Here is a 23,201-nt window from a genome sequence, read left to right as displayed (position 1 = left end):
ATAAATAAAATAAAAATAATGTTTCTTTTAAAAAATGCTACTTTCATGCTTTTCATTAAGACACCATTATTAAAGATTATTGCACTCCACTCTCTTCTAGATACTGAAGTGTGTCGGGATGACTATAATCCTTCTAAATCTAGTAGGAGAGATAAGCCCACTCAAGTAAGATATGCTAGTATAAACAAAGTACCAGAAAGCATTTTTAAATTTTTTTATATTTATTTACTTATTCCCTTTTGTTGCCCCTGTTTTGTTGTTGTAGTAATTATTATTGATGTTGTTATTGTTGTTGGTTAGGACAGAAAGAAATGGAGAGAGGAGGAGAAGATAGAGAGGAGAGAGATGGGGAGAGAAAAGACACCCGCAGACCTGCTTTACCATTTGTGAAGCAACTCCCCTGCAGGTTGGGAGCCAGAGGCTCGAACTGGGTTCCTTACGCCGTCCTTGCACTTTGTGCCACCTGTGCTTAACCCGCTGTGCTACCCCCCAACCTCCAGAAAGCATATTTTGACCCCTTGTTTGACTTGCTTGACACTAACACAAGCAAGTAAGCTCCACCTCAGCAATATTCAACAAATATTTACTAAGGTCCCATGGTGTACTATACTGGTCTTGTTCTGGAAACTAAATAGAGAACTGGATAAATATCCTTACCTTCCTGGAGTTTATTTTTTAAAGACAAGAAACAGAATAAATACATAAATATATCTGATGTTGTTAAGGACTGTGGATAAAGTAAAGAGAGGGGAAGGGATGGGGCAGAGACAGGGACAGACAGGTGGTGTTGTTTTCGCCGGGCTATGTTGTTTTCGCCAGGCTGGCTTCACGGGTGGGTAATAGACGACCAGGGACTCATGGTTGAGCTGTAGGCAGTAACTCTTTATTCATGCAGGACGCAGCACAATCTAAGCCGAGCTAAGCTAAACTCACTAAAAACTACAATCTTGTCCTTATAAATATACTAGCCCAGTAGGGTGGGAACAGGATGCGACGCAGAGAGGGTGGAGAGAAAAGTGACTGGTGAAAATCAGGGTATGACAAGGAGAGGGGGCAGAGCAAAAACATATCATGAACCAGTGGGGATTGAACCAATGCCCTGGAGGGAGGGTGGTGCTTGTTAACAGCGGTTATGTAAATAGAATGAAGTGGTTATGTAAATAGAATAGTGTTAAGCAGAGGGGATTTAAATGAAACAGAAGGGGTTTTTAAAAGCATACCAACAAGGTGGTATTAGAGAAAGTGGTCAGGGCTCACTAACAAGGTGATATTGGAGCAATGACACTGAAAGGGAGAGAGAACACACGAAGCAGAGACATGAGCGCATTCCTGTCAGAGTAACCAGCTTGTTCAAAGGCTTGAGTAGGAATAAGCAAGAAGACACTGTGTCTGGGGCAGAGTGAATAAGGAAGAGTGGTAACTGAAGTCAGAGAGAGAAGGAGAGAGGAGCAGGATGTAGCAGAACAGGGTTTAACATCAGCCAAAGGAATTCTGACTTCTGTTCTGGCTTCAACAGATAGGACTGTTGAAGGTTTGTAGCAAAGGAGCAACATGGTCTGATTCATATTCTAAAAGAATCTCTCTGGCTACTGTTAGAGCCTGTGGGGGTAAGACTGTTCCTCATCCAGGAGAGAAACAGTGTCCCTGACCAGGAGGGAGCAGTAAGGTGCTGAGTGGCATCACATTCAGGAGGCCATGTTAAGAAATTGAGTTAGATTAAAGTGGCATTGTTCCTAACTTCTGCTGTTAGGTAGCCAAGTGTTTCTGCATTCTAGCTTCTTACTAGATGTTCAGCATGCATTGTTGATAATTGTGAGCATACTCAGGCATGGCTACTATAATTAATCACCTTCCACAGATCAGGAGACTGAGGCTTAGAGAAGTGAAACAGCATTTCCACTGCCACAAAGATGGGGCAGTGGAGTTTGAAATTCAGATTTAGACATACTTGAATCCCAAAACCATGGCTCCTCTCTATCATGTTAACCATCTTCTCAGCGAAAGGGAAGAGCTCATTCTGAGACAAATGGCTTATTTAAAGAGGGATCATGACATGAATCGCCCTTGTGAAAAAAACACCTTTAATTACCCACATAAGCTAAGGGGTCAGACAAATTCTCTAGAGGGAAAAAGCTTTCATGAAGAGGAATCTATTATTACCCACCCCTGTTCTGCAAACAGCATCCAGGCTGGATTCTGTGAAAGGTCCTGGGTCTTAGTGAAGGTGAAAGAAGGTATGACATCGGAAATGCCACCGGGGATCATCTGGATAGGGATCAGCTGCTGAGGGCAGCAGGGAAGCTGGCAGTTGGAGAAAGAAAGAGGACCTAGGAGGAGAACTGAAGGTTACTGACATGACATGGTTTAGCTAACGCAGAAACGACTGGACTAGCCAGCCTAGTATTCCCATGCTGAGCCCCCAGGAGACTCAGGAGATAGATGAGACTTGGCTTTCCTCAGGAACTGCATGCCCAGAGCTTGCAGTGGGATTAGAATCAGCTGGCCCACCTTCAGCTTCACGTCACCTGCTCCTATAACTCATGTTCGAGCCGTTGCCAAGCCCACAGTTTTCTGCCTAGAAAATGTGAGTTAGATTAGATTGTTGTGAAATGCCGAGAGAGAGAGAGAGAGAGAGAGAGAGAGAGAGAGAGAGAGCAGGAGAAAGCAAGAGTTTATGTGGTTTCTGCTTTGAATCCCCACTAAGAAGGAAGCACTCTGATCTCAGATTACTGAATAGAGACTGAGGGTTAGGGATGAGGAGGAGGGTTACTAAAGCCATAGAAAAGGACTGTGGTCACAGGTGGATCAGATGACTTCTTCATGTTCCTTTGCTCTTTTAGTCCTTGTATTTATGAGTCTTTCAGTGTCACATCAACACAGCACAGCATTGTCATTCCACTAGACTAGGAACTTCCTTGCAGATTTCCAGTGGACAGTCCTTCCCCTTATCATAAACCCCATGCAATTGTGTTTTCTTGTAGAAACTATTTTAAGGAGATCTTTATTTCTCCTGGAGAATTAGTCTGCTTCCCACTTACCTTTAACCATAAGAATAAGAACACTGGTCATAATTTCTCATGTGCACCAATGACCAGGAAGCTCAAAGTTAAATCCAAGTCTTGTTATTTTCTCCATGTTGTGCTTATGGTCGGACACTGGCATTCCTGTCTTCCCTGGAACTTGATTTCAATGTTTATTTCACAGTGTGTCATTGTGAGCACCTTCAAGTTAGTGGGACACTCCTAGCTGGGCACTTAGTACTAGTATTCCCTGGACGCAGGCTTTCCTGTCATGACTTCTTTACTCAGAAAGCCTCCTTTTGTTCTTGCTGAATTCTTGTCTGGTTTTAAAGTGAGGTGTAGGGACTGCAGTGCAGAAGTTTCATCACTAGACATGGGAATCCAACTCCCATTGCAGGTGCTGTCCCCCAGTATGCTGGGCAGCCTTAGACAAATCACATCCTCTCTGTGGGCTTTAGTTTCTCTCTGTAAAGTGACACAGTCTTTCCAAGATTCTCTCCATTCTAGAATTCTGAAGTTATTTTAATCCTTATTCTCACTTATCTGCTGTGAATGTAGGAGTAGGAGGCTACTAACTCAAGGATCCTAAGAGCCAAGGCAGAGATCTGGAAAAGGAGAGAGAGAAGGGGGTGGGGGGAAATCCAGTGTCAGAGCCCATTATTTCAGCCTTCCTATGATGCACTAGAGCCAGAAACTCAGGAGGAAGGGGGCCAGGGAGAGGAGTTGGGCCCAGGCTTGACAGCTCTATCAGCCAGGAAACCCAGCAAAGCATATGCTGCAGCCAAGGTCACTGAAGGGCCTCCATCTGCCAGGAGCCACTTGCCAGGAAGTCATTGAGCAGGGGCAAGTGCCACGGCCCCTCAGATCCTCACACCTCCCGTGCATATCTGCAGCCCTAGATCAGTAGTTTTCCAATGTGTAACATGTCTCAGTTTTCCACATAACAGTCTAACTCCCCTTCTAGGTCCTCCTCTGCCATCATGTTTCCAGACCTGAACACTACCCCTAACCCCAGAGTCTTTTACTTTGGTGCAATACACCAAACCCAGTCCAAGTTCTGCTTTGTCAACACATCATTTTAGACTCTCCTGAGAAAGTAGACTTTTCATCCTATAAGTCGTGTAATGGCATGTGTCCCACATCTGCTATTTTGTGAGGCTTTTGTGGTACAACAGAATTGCAGAAACCCATGACCTGGGAGTCCTGTGTGCTACTTTGGATGATGACAACATCCATGGCCTTGGGTTTCTTTCTTTTTTTAAAAGTATTTTAATTATCTTCATTTATTTATTGGATAGAGACAACCAGAAATCGAGAGGGAAGGGGGTGATAGAGAGGGAGAGAGGTAAAGAGACACTTGCAACACTGCTTCACCACTTGCAAAGCTTTTCCCCTGCAGGCAGGGAGGGGGCTTGAACTCCACTTTGCTAATTGTTAACATATGAGCTCAACCAGGTGCACCACTACCCAGCCCCTGGCCTTGGGTTTCTTATGTATCAGATGGAGCAGTCTGTACTAGCCTCGTCCACTAGAAGTATGTGGTGATCAGATGAGGTGGCGGGTATCCAAAAGGGGCAGCCTCAGCAACTGCTTCCTTCAGACTGATCCAGATTCAGGAGCCTCAGGGAATCACTGTAGGCCTGGGTTCCTGAAATCAGGTAGAGTGAAAATTGCTACTTTTTCCCTTTTTGTGAAAACTTGCTGAGCCACCTTGGGCAATTTCTTTCCCTTTTCTGGGCCATGGCCTGTCCTGTTCATTCTATGAATGTTCATTTTAAGTATTTGTGATGTAAATTTCAGCTTTTTATTGAATTTTAATTCACATGGTATAAAGATCACCCTTTGAACATTTGTGACTCACAGCCAGGAAGTTGACTCAATGGATAGAGCACATGATTTGTAAAGGTGAGGTTCCAGGTTTGGTCTCTGGCACAGCATATACCAGAGTGATGCTCTGGTGTCTCCCTCTGCCCCCATAAGATAAAACAGTTGTTACAAATAAGTAAAATGTACAGTTCAAAGATTTTCAGTAGATCACAAAGTTGTGTATCTAATAACCATAGCATAGTTCCAAAATATTTTCATTATTGCAGAAAGAAGCCCCATCCATACCCATTAAGGGCTGTCATTCCCTACTCTTTCTGTCCTCAGCACTTGGCACCCACTAGTCAGCTTTCTGTCTCTCTGGATTTGTGTATTCTGAACAGTTTATGTAAGGGGAATAACACAATTTGTAGTCTCTTGTGTCTGCTTTCTTTCATTTAGTGTACTGTCTTTAAGGTTCACTGATCATACGTTTATCAGTGCTTCACTCCTTTTTGTGACCAAATGAGGTTGTCTTGTGTGTTTACCATATGTCTTACATCTATTCATCTGTCGATGCCCATCTGGGTAATTTCCTCTGTTTAACTATTGTAAATAGTTCTATGAGCACTCCTAACAGGTTTTTGTTTGAATACCTATTTTCTATCACTTGGGGGTTACCTAGTGGAACCACGAGGTTATATGTTTATTCTGTCTTTAACTTTTTGAGTAGCTGCCAGACTATTTTCCACAGTGGATGCACCATTTTACAACCCTACTACCCTACCTTCTCTTCTGTACTTCTTGTTGTCCGTGACTTAAAAAAAATTATTATGATAGAGAAATAGAACAAGAGAGGAGGATAAAGAGGAAGAGAGAGAGGAGTGGGGAGCGCAGTGGGTTAAGCACACATGTCACAAAGCACAAGGACTGGCCTAAGGATCCCAGTTCAAGCCCCCAGCTCCCCACCTGCAAGGGTGTCGCTTCACAAGCAGTGAAGCAGGTCTGCAGGTGTCTGTCTTTCCCCCTCTGTCTTCCTCTGTTCTCTCCATATCTCACTGTCCTATCCAACAACAACAACTGCAATAACAGCAATAATAATGACAATGATAAACAACAGTGCAACAAAAGGGGGGAAAAGAGAGGAAGAGAGACACCTGCATCCTGAACTATCACTCATGAAGCTCCCCCCACCCCCATGTGGAGACCAGGAGCTGGAACCCTGGTTCTTGCACATAGTAACTTGTGCACTCTATCACCACCAGGCTCTGTACTGCCCATCATTTTTATTGTAGCCAACCTAGTGGAGATGAAGCATCTCTTATTGGATATCATTGTGAAAGATATACACTACATAGGTTTTAACTACAGAAACCTTGTCCACAACTAGTCTTACTTGAGACCTTCCATATGTAGGACAGAAACTAGAGAGGCCTCACTACGTGAAGTGGGGAAGAAGGCCTGAGTCCAGACCCTTGACCACTCATTCCTAAGGCAGGTTGAGTAAGTGGTTTGATCACTGAGCTCAGCATTCCGGGCTTGACACCCTCCAACTTCTTCAATTCAAGTGTCACTACATAAGACTCCCTGTGTAGCAACCACCTCAAGCCCTTTGTCCCACTGATAGCCTTGGGAACCCCTCACAGCATTGGGCCAAATCATAGGTGTGCCCTGTGACTATGGCTGTGTTAGATTTGCCATAATGAGGAGTCCAACAGATCCCATTCATGGTGTAGTTCTGAGGGAAGTTTAAGAAGGAAGCAGAAATTGAGCTGGAGAAATGCCCCTACTCCTACCACGTATCCCCACATACACATCAGAAGAGAGATCCTGGGTTTCACTGACAGTGAGGAGCATTGTGGTTAAGATGGTAAAACCCGGATAGGTCAACTGAACTCCTTGGCTGTGAATGGCCCCAGAGGCACCAGTACTCTGAGACCTAGAGCAGACCTGCTGGAATTCTCCCAGGCTGATCTGCCCTTTCTCTCACTTCCCTGCATCAGCATTCTCAGAGCACCAGGCATGCTGCTTTTCCAGTGGAATGTTCTGCATTCTACTGTTGCCTTGGCAGAGAGGACCCCTCCGGAGTTCTGTCCTGTCGGTTGCAGTGCTCTGCTTTCCACAGCTGTCAGAGGCTTGAGTCATCAGACACAGTTTGTTCTGTTTCCTTGGATTTTAGTATTGCTTTCTTCTTTTATCAGTGGCCAATTCTTTAATATATATATATATATATATATATGATTACCTAGAATATTAGATTAACCCAGGAAACCTGGCTTTTCCCCAATACTTGCCAAGAGAGTAAAATGACATAGAATATCCTTGAAGAATACAGTCTCTGAATTTTATAGATGTAGAAACTGAAACTAAGGAGTTCTAGTAAGCATGAATTGGAAGTTCATTCTTTCATTAACAGCCTTAGAATTAGAAAATACTGGATCTAGCAGATTTAGAAACCCTCTAGTCCAGTCTTTTGGACTAGCAAATGTGCCTGTTGAAACCATTGTGTTACCATTAGGCATCCTGTTTATTTTTCTGAAATTCCCCAGGGGGTGGTTTTCCCTGAGTTTCAACCCAAGGTGTGTCATGCTAAATGGTCAAGACTATGAGTGAGGGGGAAGTTCTAGAAGGAAAGACCTGCAGGGGCAGAACTCAGCTGGAAGAGTATGATACCTGCATGAGGACAGGAAAGGGAGGTGCTGTGGACTGGGCCATCACAGGAACTCCCAGGAGGGGGTGTGAAAGGGGAGGTGAGGCAGCACGAAGCTAAGAACAGTCGGAAAGGGTAGAGATGAGAGGGCCAGGATCAAGAGTTCTGTTCTACCTTAGCTTCCTTGGGGGCCAAATGGATTTGGGGGCAGTTCCAGATGTTCCTGCTGTGACTCAACCCTTCTGACTTCTCATCTGGGAGTTTTTAATGAACTCTTCTATTCTTGTCACGTTCCTGTCATACTCCACAAAGATCTTTTACCCAGGTGGTGCTCTAAAATGTAAATCTGATGGTGTGTGTAACCTTTTAAGACCCTTTCATTGGGGGTCGGGTGGTAGTGCAGCGGGTTAACCGCACATGGTGCAAAGCGCAGGGACCGGTGTAAGGATCCCGGTTCGAACCCCCCAGCTCCCTACCTGCAGGGGAGTCGCTTCACAGGTGGTGAAGCAGGTCTTCAGGTGTCTTTCTCTCCCCATTTCTGTCTTCCCCTCCTCTCTGTCCTATCCAACAATGAACAACATCAACAATAACCACAACAAGGCTACAACAACAAGGGCAACAAAAAGGGGGGGGGGGAATAAGGCCTCCAGGAGCAGTGGATTCATGGTGCAGGCACTAAGCCCCAGCAATAACCCTGAAGGCAAAAAAAAAAAAAAAGAAAGAAAGAAAAGAAAAAAACCTTTCACAGCCCAGAGTTGCCCACAAGCCAAGCTCCTGCTGCAATCTCATCTGTCATGGGCCTTTGCCCTCACTGGGGCTGCTGTTTGCACTTACTGCTTCTTGCCTTCTCTTTCTGGTGAACGCCTATTTATCCTGCAAGACCCAACATAAACTTCTCTTTGAAGATTTTCCTGAGACTACCCTTACGCTTTGAAAGTGATTCTGTTTGGGAATTTCACATGTTAACAATTATCTGCTTCCTAAATACCACCAGTTCCCATTTTGAGTGTCAGTGTCTTAACTCCCATGAGTGCTGTGCTGTGTTATCTTCATATTAACTCTATGAGGTATATTCTACTATTGCCCCAGTCACAGACGAGGAAACTAAGGCTCAGAGAAGTGGTGCTATTTGCTTGTGGCATGGCAGCTGGAAATCGGCAAAACTGGGATTTGAGCCTAGATATGCTTGACTCCTCTTCTGCATCCGTCTGTCGGCAGGCCCCTGAATCCTACTGGACCCCCATGTACAGGAAAAGTGGATGTATGGGGGACCATTCAAAGGAGTGACTGGAGCAGGTTCCATAATGTGGGCAGAATGGGTGGGACTGAAGTAAGAGGGACTGAGTTGGCTCTAGGCTCGAGGGAATGAGAGGTTGTCAGTCCAGCTCCCTATGGCCCAGGGCTTCCTTTCTACCTTCCACTACTCCAAGCAGTCTCTGGCCACCTGGGGCCAAGCCTGTGGGACTCCAGGCTGAGTTGGTGGCATGGTGACAAATGCCATGGCAACCTACCTCCTCTCCAGGGCCTGGTGGGGGGGGGAGGATCTGAAAGCTCACAGTGTGCACATAGAGGCTTCTGATTAGGATCCAGAGAGGTAGTTCCCTTTGGGCCTGGCTGGCTTCTGCCTACCCTTGAGGGACCCCCTCCACCCCCACCCCCGCCACCTACAAGGCCCTGTCCCAGCTGGGGAAATGCCACTTCCACCTCCGTCCCAGATGAATGGCTGGCCCCAGCCTCCCAGGAGACTGGTGACTCCATCCAGCTACAAAGGAAGAGGTTGCTGCAGAGTGGGGGGTGCCCGGTTGCCAAGCAAGGTAGTAGCGAGGACAGCTGGGACAAAGCCCTGCTTGTACCAAGGTCACACATAGCTCCAGAGCAAACCAGGCATCCTGCCTGCTTCCCAAGACCTAGGTCTAGGACCCCACCCAGATTTTCCTCACTCTCAGCAACATATACCCCGCTGACTTGAAAGAATGAGGCCTGTTCGCTGCTCTGACTCCTGCCTTTGCTGAGAAGTCTTCCCAAAGGCACTGTCTCCCTCTGCATCTCCCCAGCAGCATGAAGGGTAGGAGTGGTGACAGCCACATAACCTGGGGCCACAGGTCATAACAAATCCTGCCTTGAAGGACTGACCTTTGAAATAATGAGCCAGTGCATAGAAAAGCACTTCACACTGTCACTTGGCCACACAAGGGTTTAGTCAGTGATGGTGGTCCTCAAAACCCTTGTCTACCAACAAGGTAGGACACTTGTCCCTCTCTTAGTCTGCCTGCTGCTCCCAGTCCAGGCCCTTCTATGGCAGGAGGTGGTGAACCATTGTGGGGAACACTGCTGTCCTCCTGCCCCATGGTTCCTCCTCTGGGGGCCTGCCTCCAGTCCTCAGAAAGCCCTGCCTGGGGTGGGGGGGGGGCGGTTGGGGCATGAGGGAGTGGGGGGGGAGGCAAGTCAGAGTGACTCAGGTTACAGGTGTGGTGTTGGTGGCTCCTGCGCCCAGCACCCGACACCTCTGGACAGACAATGCTGGCTGTGTCCTGGCCCTCTAGGGGAACAGGCCAAATTCTGTGTCACAGCCAGGAAACAGGGCACTTGAGCAGTGTCTTTGTCCATTCGGGAAGCAGTCCAGCTGCTGGCCAAGATGATCAGGCTGCTGGGAGGCCCTTGATGCGGGAAGGGGTCATGCCAGAAGCTGGGAACTCCAAACTCTGAGATCCTGCTCCCCAGCATCTGATGTTCACTTGGTTCAGGTGTTGGCCTTTCCTCACACTGGAGGTGTGATTTGGGCCAGTCCCTTCTTTCTTAGAGGCTCAGGTTCCTCACCTGCACAGGGACTAATCACAGCACTTCCTCTTAGGGTTGTTGGGAGAAGTCGATGGCGTAATGTACGTAACGTGCTTGGCATGGAGCGGGGTTTGGAGCGGGCCCCGATGAATGCTTCTCTGCCAGCATGGGGAAGGAGTCCTCATCCTAGTCTTCTGTGACTCAGACACTGTTCTTAGTCTCTGCTCTGAGCATGGAAAGAGGCGACTGGGGTGTATGGATTTGGCACAGGACTAATATATCAACTGTTCTAACTTGGACTCCAGGTGCTATGAGCTGATGCCTAGAGCAGGCTACTCCCCACAACAGCCCAGCATGCAGCCTCCTTAAGCCCCCACAGTGCTGCCCTTGAGACACAAATCCCTGACCAGCAAAGGGGCCTAAGGACTCCTGGGAGGAGCCAGAGAGTCTAAATTTTTCCACCCTCAGGTCCAGAAGGTGACAGATGGGGTCTCACTTTGCCACTGGGCTCAGCCCACTGAGCTCCCCTGTCTCCCAGGAGAGACCTTCTACTCCCATCTGCCAGTCCTCCCTCATCTATCTGCCTTGAGCCAGAGCATTGAGTGGCTAGTGCATGCACACTCGTTATAGTGTCTGCACGCAGAGGAGCATGTGTGGGAGAGTGCATGTCATGCCTCAGGACAGCCTGGCCAAGCATGGTCGCTGAGACCTGTGTGGCCCACCTTGGATGAGCAGGGACGCGGTACCATTGCATGCTTGTGTGTATCCATATGTCTTTCTACACGTGTGCTGGTCTGTTGGTCTGTCTTGTCTCCCCTGTAGACGGGAAGCCCCCCCAAGTCACACGCCAGCTCTGGGAAGGTGACATCGAGACTAGCCCAGACTTTTCTGGGGTTCCTGGTCCTGCCCCAGAAGTCCTCCAGCCTGCAGCCCCCACCGAGGAGGGAGGATTGACCGCCACAGGGGTGGGAGCCAGAGTGCCAGGGACCCAGCAGTTTCTGGGCAGTAGTGTAGAGGACGCAGTGCTGTACCAATACCTGTGTGAGCTCGGGCAAGTCCTGGACTCTCTCTGGAGCATTCTTCCCTCACCCAGACAACACAGTGTGGGATCGATGAGTTCTGGCTGCCCCTCAGACTCTTGAGTATCACTGTTCAAAGTCAGGTGGCCAGAGCCTGCTAAATTCGCTGGTGGATCAGTCCTGGGTGTGCTGCTGAAGGGTGAGAGGAGAAGCCATGCCAGGCAGCGGCCCCACCGAGAGGATGACGTGGCCAGGCCCGACCCTCCCCGCGGCCCCCCCAACCCGCCCTCTCTCCTCAGCCCCGGGGACACCGCCCATCCCGCCCCTCACTCGGACCCGCAGCCTCATGGCCATGTCCCTACCCAGCAGTAGGCGGACCCCGGCTGGAACCCGCAGGTGAGTTTCCTCCTTGCCCAGAGCCTTGGCTTCAGAGGGTGGGAAGAGTGTCGGCTCCTGTGGTCCCACCCAGGGGGAACTTTGAGCAAGCCATTTCCCTAGTTTTCCAGTCTTTAAAATGTGCTTGACATTTGCTGCCTCCTGGGGCTCATATGGATGTCAAAGTTCTCTGTTAACCACTGGATTCTGCCTTTACTGATAACTGTTTAATCTTCACAGTTCCTAAAAGAACATGTGGCCTCCTCCATGCTCACTGGGCCTCCTAGATGTGTACCCCTTGTGTACCCTTTTCCTGCCTGCCCCGTTTTTCTCCACCTCTGACTCAGTCATTCAGGGACCTCCTTCTCTCAGTTTTGGTACCCTGAAAGCTGAGACCCCTTGGTAAGGGAAGAGGACACCCCACCCTTGGCCTGTAACCCCGCACAGCTTCTGTTCTAGTCCCAGGGAGCCAGGTGGACAGCCTCTTGTGGCTTTCCATCTTGATTTGTACTGTCTGTTCTGTCCCCCCTGTCTGTGCCTACTCCTTCCCCTCTGCTTCTTTCCCCGGTGGTGACCCTGAAGTGGGGGTCCTCTGGGCCGCAGCGGCCTGGCAGTGTTCACCCAGTGCCCACAGCTGCCCACCAGCCAGAGCGAGCACCTGCCTCTTCTTCCCGCCTCCAGGCGCACCTCTCCACCTGTGAGCGTGCGGGATGCCTATGGCACTTCTTCTCTCAGCAGCAGCAGCAACTCAGGCTCCTGCAAGGGCAGTGACAGCAGCCCCACACCCAGGTAACTGGCCCCTCTCCTCCAGCCTGGCCTGGCCCAGCTGACTGGAAACCTGGGTGCCCTGGGCTTGGGAGTGTTCTAGCTGTCCCAGTTCTACCACATTCACTGGTTGTGTGGCCTTGAGCAAGTCACTGAACTCCAGTTCCTGTTTGTAGACAGGTATGACAGCACCATCTACTTAGAACAAAAGACAGTGGTTTAGACCAGCATCTTGGTTGGGATACTTTGAGTAGCAGAGGTGGTGCTGGTATGGGAAAATGTGCCATTTTCCTGGGTAAGTCTGACCAAAACAAAATAATAATAATAATAAAATAAAATAAACAAAACATGGGCAAGTTAGAGAGCAGAGTTGCTCGAAGTCCCAGACACCAAGAAGAGCTGGGAGAGCAGTACCCCATCCTGTCTCCCATCCTTGATATACAAGTAGAAGAAGGGGAGTATGGGGATGATTGAGGGTTTTCCTCAGTTTCCATCTCTGAGTCTTCAATCTCATGTCTGTACAGTAGTCTGCCCCAGTAAGTTGATATCTTCATATATGTGCACACAGATATACTCTCACAAACACAAATAACTGCTATACACTGAAGGTGGCCTATTAACAATCATCATTAGGATACTGGGTTTTGGTTGAACTTAAGAATATATAAGAGAAAGCCAGGAGACTCACCTGCATGTAGCTCCCAGCACCTCCTGGAAAGACTTGTCTTAATCCTCCCAACAGAGAGCTTGTCATTCATGTGACGTCCAAATCATATGAGGCACAGCTCCTAGAGACACCATGAGAAAATACTGTGACACATGTGTGTGTAGGGCCCATCCCCCAGCAGCCTGTCACTCAACCCTTGAATTTACATTTTTAAAGATATGCAATTGGAAATTTTAATAATGCATGCCATAACTGCATCTTAGAGGGCAGTTCCCACCTTACCCACCATGAGAATTGTTGCTGTTGGATGAACAACAGGACCTTGGTTGTGACCTCACTAAAACGCAGGCAATCCAAGGCAGGAGGAACCAAGAGAAGAAGAATTTGAATATATTAAATAGCCCTGGTAGCAAAATAACAAACATATATAAATAAATAGTGCTACATTTGGGGGAAATACTCATGAAAGCGAGTGTAAAGTGTTAAAATAAAATCATTCGTTTTTTTTTCTTTTTAACTTCTCAATTCTTACTAGTTTAACTAATACTGACTCTTTTACCCATAGTCATAGGAGAAAAAATTTTTTAAAATAACTTTCATTCACAGAGCCACTTTATTTTTTAAAAAAGTTTATAAGAAGAATTTTATATGAAACAGTTTCATATGAGAGGCCAGAACATCACTCCAGTACATTTGGCATCTGCGATCAAATTAGAGCCTTTGATAGACAAGCCCCCTTGTTTTGCCAGCTGAGCCTTTCCAGCCACTTCATTGAAATCATTGTTTTTGCTTTTGCTTTCTTTTTTTGAGAAAGAGAAAGTCTAAAGTACTGCCCCATCATCCATGGAGTTCTACTAGTTTTGTCTTTATTTCTGTCTCATATAGTACAAGGCTCAACCTGGGCTTTTCCTCCTATAATGTACATGTTGTACCACTGAGTCACCTCCCTAGCTCCCAGAAGTCCTCTTTTCACTCACCATAGATCTGTGACTTCTAATCAGAGTCCCTACAGGGTACCAGGATTTCTGTAGGACTAACACATGCGCACACTTGCTTACATGCTTCCCTCTGGGGAAGAGATCTCTTAGAGGCTACCAGAGGAGCAAAACTCCAAGCCCCAAATCCACACCACTCCTCTGCCCCTGCCAAGCAGAAAACATGCCTATGTGTGGCAACTTGACTTACCCTTAGGTACCGTGAGGTGAGTCCGTAAAAGAGAACTACTTTTTTCTTTCTATTTCTGTTGCCATTTCCCACCAGTTTATATGGTTTATTAGTACTTTTTCCTCTATAAACATTAGACCACTTCCATAAGACTTTTTTGAACTGCCACTAACTTGGCTGATTCAGCAGATGGGCCTCACCAAGTTCTGTCTTCCCTAGGTCCATTAGATATCATTCCCCCTCCCTAGATCTGGGAGTCTCTATCCATTAGAGAAGCAAATTTGGGGTTAGATACTTCATTTGGTCGGTTGCATGCCTTGCCATGTACATATCCCAGACTGTAGTGCTTGTACCATATGGGAAATACCATGGCACTGGAGGAAGCTCCTTAAGCCAAAATTCAGAGGAGTTTCTTCATGAGCAGGACAACAAGTAGGCAGGAAGCTTGGAACTGAGGCAATTGGACCATGGTCTGCTGATAGAACTGGGTGTTCCCCTATCTTGGACCTCCCTCCTTTTCTGGGTAGGAATTCTGCCTCCTTTGTAGGACCTGCATGTGCTCACCACATACATGTGTCTGTGTCACCTTGTGCTGGGGAGGGTGCAGAGCCTGTCTGGAGACAGCTGTGCTCACCCACATTCTCTGTCCCCGGTCATCCTTCCTGCTTCTGCAGACCAGGCTGAGGCTCTCAGCTCTGGGAGGCATTTCCTTCTGCACAGAAAAGTGAATCCTGCTCCACCACCCATACCCACCAAAGGCCCTGGGATTACGTGGCAGGAGCAGCCTCTCACACCAGGGCTACTGGACATGGAAAGTCTGGAATGCACTCAGGCCTGGGTTGACAGAGAATGCATTGATAACATGCTGGCATGGGACCAGCCTTGTGCAGTGCTCTGTAACGTCTCTCCACACCTTACCAAAGGAGCCTTTGGCTTCCCAAGTTCACACCACTAGTTACCTCCCAAAAGAGCTGAGTATTCATATGGCCACAGCTGCTCTGTGGCTAAGGCCTGGGCTGGTGTCCCCTTGTTTCCTGGAGACTCAGCACCAGCCTCTTCCTCACTCCCACTGGCACCCATCCCCTTGCAGACGCTCCATGAAGTACATGCTGTGCAGCGACAACCATGGTATCAAGCCCCCCACCCCAGAGCAGTACCTCACCCCGCTGCAACAGAAGGAGGTGTGCATCCGCCACCTGAAGGCCCGGCTGAAGGACACGCAGGACCGGCTGCAGGACCGGTGAGTATGGACTGCCAGGGCAGCCCTGGGTACCACCGATTCCACACTCAGAAGACCAGGGTGGGATTGGATTTTTTTCCTGCCCAAAAATGCCCAGTTGGAGTGTATTTCCAGAGCTTCCTTCACCCCTGTCTCCCCAGAGCTGTTCCGTTTGCCTGCTCCAAGTAACTTCTGGGACCCAGGCTGGAGCAGTGTCCTCTGTCAGGACCTGCCAGTTCTCCCCCCAGACCCATGGTAGTGCTCTTCTGGATTTATGTGGTAACCACTTTTGGTCATTTCCTGTGCCCTGGATTCTTTCTGCTGGGGAGAAGCATGGGGCAGTTTTCCTGGCTGCCCTGTCTCTGTGTTGGGCTTTCCTTTGGTCTTCCCTCCCTTCCAGGAAGTCATCAGGGGGCTCTTAGCCCACCAGTTTGAACCTATGAAACCTTCCTTTAAAAAAAAGTTTTATTTTTAATGAAATATATGTATATACACATAAACATGCATATATGTATATAGAGAGAGACTAGAGCACTTGCTAGCTCTGGCTTATGACAGTGCTGGGGATTGAACCTGGGACTTTGAAGTCTCAGTCATGAAAGTCTTTTTCTGAACCATTATGCTGTCTCCCCCACCCAAAAGCTTCCCCTTCATCCACTAGTAGATGTCAATATAATGCCATCAGAAACCTTTCTCTGAGTTCCCACCCAGCCCAGGACTTCCCAAACACCCCCCAAAGGTCCATCTCAGCTCACTGTCCACACTGTGTTAATCTATTTAAAGGACACAATTCAGTGATCTTTAGTTTATTCACTGATTCTTGCAACTCTCTCCAGTGTCTAATTCCAGAATATCCCTTCCTTCCTTCCTTCCTTCCTTCCTTCCTTCCTTCCTTTCTTCTTTCTTTCCTTTTTCTTCTGTCAGGTCTTCTTTGGGGCTTAGCACCTCCATGATTCTACCATTCCTGGTGGACCCTTTTGTCCTCCCAGATAAAGGGTGAAAGAAAGAGGGGGATAGATGAAGACAAAGAGAGGAAAGACACCACTTCACCACCAGTGAAGTTACCTCTTGTGTTTGGTGTTCTTTTATGGTAGGCAGGGTCTTGAACCCAGGTGTTCAAACATGGTAAACCATATGCTCTATTGTATAAGCTATTTCCTGCCCCCCCCCCCCCGCTTCCAGAATATTTTATCACCCCCCCTAAAAGGAATCCACTCCCAGTAGCAATCATTTCCCTGCAACCATCCCAGCTACTAGCAGCTATTGCTCTATCTATGCTTGTAGACATGTCTGCTTTGGACAGTGCATGGGCCATGTCTTCCCTAGCCAGAGCTCAGTCAGTTGGCCCTCCAGTTTGGACTCACTGTGGTTTTGAGCTATGGGAGGTTGTAGGGGGCATGCTGTGGGCCTCACTGTCTGTAGACCTTAGGTTTCTATTTTTAGTTCCTATCATTTCACTGATAAGCTGGCTCTGCATAATCAGACCATTGCACTAATGTCCTGAGGAAGCAGACTGCCCATCTCCTACTTCCTTTCTAGAGTCAGCCTTGAGGATACTATCTGTCCTGTGTGGTTTAGACAGGATTCCCTGTTGGAGACCTGTTTAGACCTCAACTCCCCAGCTACTCTCTGCTTGTGACTCTTATGGGTAACTGGAGTGATTTCCCTCATAGAAACAAGACAGTCCAACACCCTCTCCCAGGGGGCTGTGGCCAAAGAGCCCTCCATTTTAAATATTCACAATCAGTTTTAGTGGGAAGCCATGTCCTTCTCTAAGCAGCAGAGATTTTAGGCTTTTATTTTTAATATAAGATTTATACTTTTTAAAAATTTAGTTATATTTATATGATATACATTATTATATTTATCTATAGAGATTTATTTGTTAACATGAGAGAGTAGGGGAGAGACAGAGAGGACCAGAGCATCATTATGGCACATGTGATGCCGGGAGTTCAGATTCAAGACCTCATGATTGAGAGCCCAAGACTCTAGCCACTGCACTACTGCTGTTAAGATTTTTTTTTTTTACTATCTTTATTTATTTATTGGGTAGAGACAGTCAGAAATCAAGTGGAAGGAAGAGACAGAGAGGGAAAGAGACAGAGAGACACCTGCAATCCTGCTTCACCACTCGCAAAGCTTTCCCCCTGCAGGTGGGGACCGGAGGCTTGAACCTGGGTCCTTGCACATTGCAACATGAGCACTCAACCAGGTGCACCACCACCCGGCCCCAAGATTTCTTTTAAATATTATTTATTTATTTATTGTTGGATCGAGACAGTGAGAAATTGAGAGGGAGGTAATGAAGGGAGAGAGAGAGAGATAGACACCTGCAGCCCTGCTTCACTAGAGGCTTGAACCTGTGTCCTTACACACTGTAATGTGAGCGCTTAACCAGGTGCACCATCACCTGGCCACTCTGTGTTAAGATTTTAAGTGGATGTGTTAGGGTTTTGTATCAATGGCATCTATAAATTGAGAGCTTTTGATGAGGCTTTTTATAGAGGCTCCTCTCTAGGAAACACACTTAGAAGTGGTAGTCATGTATATTTCAGCCTCTGGGAGCAGTGGATGCTCATCACTGGTTTTTCTCCCTGTAGAGAAAGCCTCTCCTATCTTTTCTTCTTGACCCCTCTTGTCCCATTAGTGGAATTGAGAGGAAAGAAGGAGTCTTTCCTTTTTTTTTTAATTATCTTTTATTTGTTGGATACAGACAGCTAGAAATTAAGAGGGGAGGGAGAGAGAGAGAGAAGTAGAGAGAGACCTGCAGCATAGCCTCACCACTTGCAAAACTTTCCTCCTGCAGTTGGGGACTAGGGGCTTGAACTCAGGTCCTTGCACATTGTAACATGTGCACTCAACCAAGTGTGCCACCGCCTGGCCCCGAGTCCTTCCTTTTGTTTTCAGCTGAGGGCTGCAGCACAGCCCTTCTCCACAGTGACAGTCCCCCCCCTTACCTGTGCTCAGTGAAGGAGACCAGGCAGTGAGAGTGTCTCTCCTGACCACTCACAGGGACACAGAAATCGATGACCTGAAGACTCAGCTGTCACGCATGCAGGAGGACTGGATTGAGGAGGAGTGCCACCGCGTGGAGGCCCAGCTGGCCTTGAAGGAAGCCCGCAAGGAGATCAAGCAGCTCAAACAGGTCATCGACACAGTCAAGAACAACCTGATGGATAAAGACAAGGGGCTGCAGAAGTACTTTGTGGACATCAACATCCAAAACAAGAAGCTGGAGACACTGCTACACAACATGGAAGTGGCCCAGAACGGCACCACCAAGGAGGACTGTGCTGGGGAGTCAGCTGGCGGCTCCCCTGCACGCTCCCTCACCCGAAGTTCCACCTACACCAAGCTGAGTGACCCAGCTGTCTGTGGCGACCGCCCCCCTAGTGACCAGCCTGGTGTCTCCATCGAGGATGGTACTGATAGTGGCTTCGTGACAACTGAGGATACCCTGAGCCGGGCGGACGCACTGGAGGCCAGCAGCCTGATGTCATCAGGGGTTGACTGTGGCCCTGAGGAAACCCTGCTGCAGGGCTCCTTCAGCCTGGGCCCCCGCTTCCCTGCCAGTAACACCTATGAGAAGCTTCTGTGTGGCATGGAGGCCAGCATGCAGGCCAGCTGCATGCAGGAGCGAGCCATACAGACAGACTTCGTGCAGTATCAGCCTGACCTGGATGCCATCCTGGAGAAAGTGACCAAGGCCCAGATCTGTGGGACAGTCCCTGAGTCAGGAGACAGGTGCCAGGAACTGGAGCCCCATACCATAGGATCCAGAGACCCCAGTTCAGCAGTGGTGGTGACTGTGGGTGATGAGCATGAGGCCGTGGAGCCCGTCACCCAAGGGCCCACCCCACTCCAGCCTGATGCCAACCCCAATCCCAGCCTGTCGGTGAGCGTGGCGTGCCCCGTGGAGGAGGAGGAAGAGTCAGCCACAGCCGAGAAGGAGCCCAAGAGCTACTGGAGCCGCCACTACATTGTAGATCTGCTGGCTGTGGTGGTGCCAGCTGTGCCCACCGTGGCCTGGCTCTGCCGCTCCCAGAGGCGCCAGGGCCAACCCATCTATAACATCAGCTCCCTGCTGCGGGGCTGCTGCACCGTGGCCTTGCACTCCATCCGCAGGATCAGCTGCCGTGCACTGAGTCAGCCGGGTCCGAGCACCACGGGCAGCAGCTCCCAGCTTTGAGCAGGCCCATGCCACCCAGCAGCCCCTGAGGCCTGACCACTGATTGTAGGGGTGCCATTCTCCCTCTCACACATTCCCTTAGGGCATCGTCTTATTTCTTTAGGTTGGGGTTTGGAAGTTGTTGTTTTTTACCAGGGTGTCAGGAGCTGCAAGGAAGGGTTAGGGGAGAGGATCCCAAAACCCTTGGCAGGTGAGAAGTGAAGAGAGACCTCAAGGCACAGAGGCACGCTGATGGAAACTGCTGAGAGAAGAGGTGGTGAGGCTCCCCAGGCAGGCCCCCCCATCCCTATCCCTGCCCACACAGCCCTGTACACAGGGCAGACCCTGCTCAGGAAGTCTCTGATGTGTTGATCTCAGGCCCTTGGGAGCCCTCTCTCACCTCCCTACCCCATGCATCCTGTCTAGCTTCCTGCTCAATTCAAGCTTTTGCTACCAAGCCATCCCTTACACCCCACCCCCACCCAGGCTTCCAGTGTTATCTCCCCAGGTTGGCAGCTGGAGCCCAAAGTATAGACAACTGACCAGGGTTCCAAGTAAGGTCTGGCAGTGAAGGGCCTGGGTTGGGTCTCCCCACTTTGGGATTCAGAGAATAGATTCAAGACCTTAGGCCAGAGGAAAGATGGCAAAGGGCAAGAGGTGGCAGAGGACGGTGTGGGTTCTGTGTATGTCTTTCGTCCTGGTCCTTCCCCATACTCCTCCATCCCCTTGACGTATCTGGATATGTCCTATCAATTCTTCCTGTGAGAGCTAGGCTGGGTGACTCTTGGCTAAGGTGGAAATCTCACCTGTGCCCCGCCTCCTGTCTGGGGAATTTGCCAGCACAGGAGGAGACAGGGACTTGGAGCTCAAGAGGGATCCTCCAGCCTTCAGATGTGACGTCTCTTGGCCTAGGAGGCAGGGCTGGACTCAGCAAACCTCAACTAGTTTGAAAAGCCAGAGGCCAGGATGGGCCCTAGAGAGCTCACCCCAAGTTTCTTTGGGGACCTCGGGGCCAAACTTCTGCTTTGCACTATTCACTTTGGGGCTTGGTCGTCAAGCTTTTCAGCATCTCCAGTGAGGGGATGGCCTGCTTTCTAGGGCAAAGTTTTCTAAGTCTTAGCCCTGTCTGCCTCTTGCCGGGTCTGGAGGAATCCTAGTAGGGTGGAAAGCAAGAAGGGGCGCTGGAGCTGTGATGTTCACCCAGGTCAGAGTGGAGTGGCCTGGGATGATTCCCAATCTGGAGCACAGTGGTCAGGTATCCTGTAGTTTCCTAGCTCCTATTTCCCCGAGCCCAGCTTACCAGACCCCTGCCCCTTTCCTGGGATCATATCTGGGAGCCTAGTAAAGCTGCTAACATTTTATTCCCATTGCTGTTTTACAGAGTGAACCTGTCCCTCTCCCCTCACAGAATTTAGACCCATCTGGCCATCCCACCCACTCTACACAGTTGGGGAGGTCCCATATTTGGGGAGGTAGGGAACTCTGTCTCACTCATCCTTCTGGCCTCAAGGCCCCTCTGGTTCTCTTCCAAGGTTGCTTGTCTGCCCCCACTGCTGTGCACCCAATGCCTGCCTCATGGGCTCCGCCCTTATCTGCCCTTCCTCTGCCTACTGCTAAGGAGGGTATCTACATGCCCCAAGGATGGGCAGCCAGCCCAGTTAGCTGGGCAAGAGCCCCTTCCACCTCGCACTTTGTACCTCCAGAGCTCCTCAACCCTGCACCTAGTTTGGGGCCTCAAACCAGCCATCCTTTCTGAAGCATACCCCTCACCTGCCCGCACACCTCAGCCAAACTAAGGCTGAACTCCTGGGCCCTGGCTGGGGCTGCCCCGCAGGATACTGAGGGTGTGACATCGAGGGGCTGTGGACAACACAATCCAAAGCCAAGCCAGGACTGGCCGTGGACCCAGCCTCCCATGCTGTGTACTCATGGAACTACGAAGTTTCTCCTTAGACATAGTCAAAGCTTTGCTGAGAGAATAAACATATGACTATATTTGACAACATAAATCTATATTTTTCACCACTGGAATCCAGTCAAGCTGTGTAGCCCCTTCACTCCTGTCTGCATCTTGCTGTCTGTGACTTTCCTATCGTGTCTTGTGTTTGACGACTATGGTTAATACTGGGGCCATAGTCCACTCTGTCTCCACTACTGGAGAAGCCACTCACACAGGGATGTCCTGGGCCTGGATCTGAGGCCGTGGGCAAGGGAAGCGGGGCCAGCTGTCCCCCTAGAGTCTTACTCTGGCCCTGCTCCTGCCTGTCTGGATCACAAGAGGTATCACTCACATGGCTGTGGGTTCTCTCTTGGAGGAGGGCTCCTGGAGCCCTCAGTGGTCTTTTCAGTGGAGATAACTCACAGTTTTAGCCTGGGGACAGACCCTGGGGCCACAGTGAGTGACCCTGGGGTGTGTGTGTGTGTGTGTGTGTGTGTGTGTATGTGTTGATATCCACATCTATGCAATGGTGCAGCACTGCCTGTGCAGTCCTCTGTGGAGGTGCTGAGGCCTGCTGGCTCAGGCTGCTGAACACAGGCTGGGGCTGGAGGGGGAGATTAGGGCTGGGCGTCCAGTGAGTGCTCATCCTCCAAAGCATCCCTTTCCTTCCCACTTCATCCATCCTCCTGTTGGTTGTGAGCTTCTGCCCTGCCCTTAGCTTCAGGAGCAGAAATCTTTGTGAAGTCCCCAGTGTCAGCCTCCAGCCAGAGCCAATCATATCTAAAAGAGCAGTGTTCCCAGGAATTGACTTCTCGAACTGCAGGGTCCTTGAAGCCTAGCAGCTGGAAATGGCTTCTGCTTGGTTTTGGACTGGCCCAGAGTGCCCTGTGTGCCTCTGGACCAACTACTGCAGGAATAAGAGTCAGGCTGGACTCTGCATAGAGAGCTAGCCTCAAGTGGAGTTTACTCCAATTATCTCCCAACAGGATAACTTAGCTTTTCACTGTTCCCAGACACCTTTAGCATCTGACAGCACCTTGGGGAGGGTGGGTAAGTGACACAGTTCTGGGCAAAGACCTCCAGAGGTGCCTCTGCCATGCAAACTCACAACCAGTCCCCTGCTGCTGACCTCAGGGGACAATAAAATGAGCGCACTGACACTCACAGTAGGCCGTCCCCTTACAAAGATGTCAGGGGATGTGGGCAGAGGGGCTGATGGTGGGATCTTCATTTTTGTCTCCTTTGTCCTTTTGTTCAGACAGAGTTGTACCTGCAGCAGACTGCTCTGAATTAAAGCATGAAAACACAGCAACACTGTTTTCTTTATACTGTGTCTTTTTTTCTGGGGTGAGGCTAGGCTAAAGGAGACTAGAGCTATTCCCACTAACATGAAGAACTACACTGGAAAAAGCTTGAGCATCAGATATCTCATCTAAGATCACAGGAGCTGGAGAGCCTGGAGCTAGATACTCCTGGGGCTCAGAGGACCTACAAGAACTTCCTAGACGCCCCCCCAAGTGTCAGAACACCTGTTCAGTGCACCCCATTCCATCTTCTCCTGAAGCAGTTTTCTTTTTTCTTTTTTTCTTTTTTCTTTTTTTTAAAGATTTTATTGATTTATTCATGAAGAT

The 23,201-nt window shown here is 49.1% G+C and overlaps 1 protein-coding gene across 10 annotated transcripts in view; it reads left to right on the top strand.

The window, feature by feature from the left end:
• SNPH (syntaphilin) overlaps window positions 1-22,884 on the top strand; it is a 49,290-nt gene extending 26,406 nt beyond the window's left edge. For 3 of the 10 annotated variants that reach the window (XM_060187707.1, XM_007523082.3, XM_060187689.1), the window contains 4 exons: window positions 11,570-11,666; window positions 12,228-12,434; window positions 15,332-15,481; window positions 18,476-22,884. In XM_060187707.1, coding sequence (XP_060043690.1) covers window positions 11,617-11,666; window positions 12,228-12,434; window positions 15,332-15,481; window positions 18,476-19,652 — 1,584 coding nt within the window. In that variant the 5' untranslated portion in view covers window positions 11,570-11,616 and the 3' untranslated portion in view covers window positions 19,653-22,884. Of the gene's footprint in view, window positions 1-10,324; window positions 11,667-12,227; window positions 12,435-15,331; window positions 15,482-18,475 lie in introns of all 10 variants that reach the window. The other 7 variants (XM_060187700.1, XM_060187696.1, XM_060187711.1 and 4 more) reach the window with 5 other exon arrangements.
• Window positions 22,885-23,201: the final 317 nt, after the last annotated feature.

Source organism: Erinaceus europaeus, chromosome 1, assembly GCF_950295315.1.
Source record: "Erinaceus europaeus chromosome 1, mEriEur2.1, whole genome shotgun sequence".
NCBI classification, from domain to species: Eukaryota; Metazoa; Chordata; class Mammalia; order Eulipotyphla; family Erinaceidae; genus Erinaceus; species Erinaceus europaeus.
Note: the sequence above shows the minus strand (reverse complement) of the source record. Positions and strands in the feature narration are given on the sequence as shown.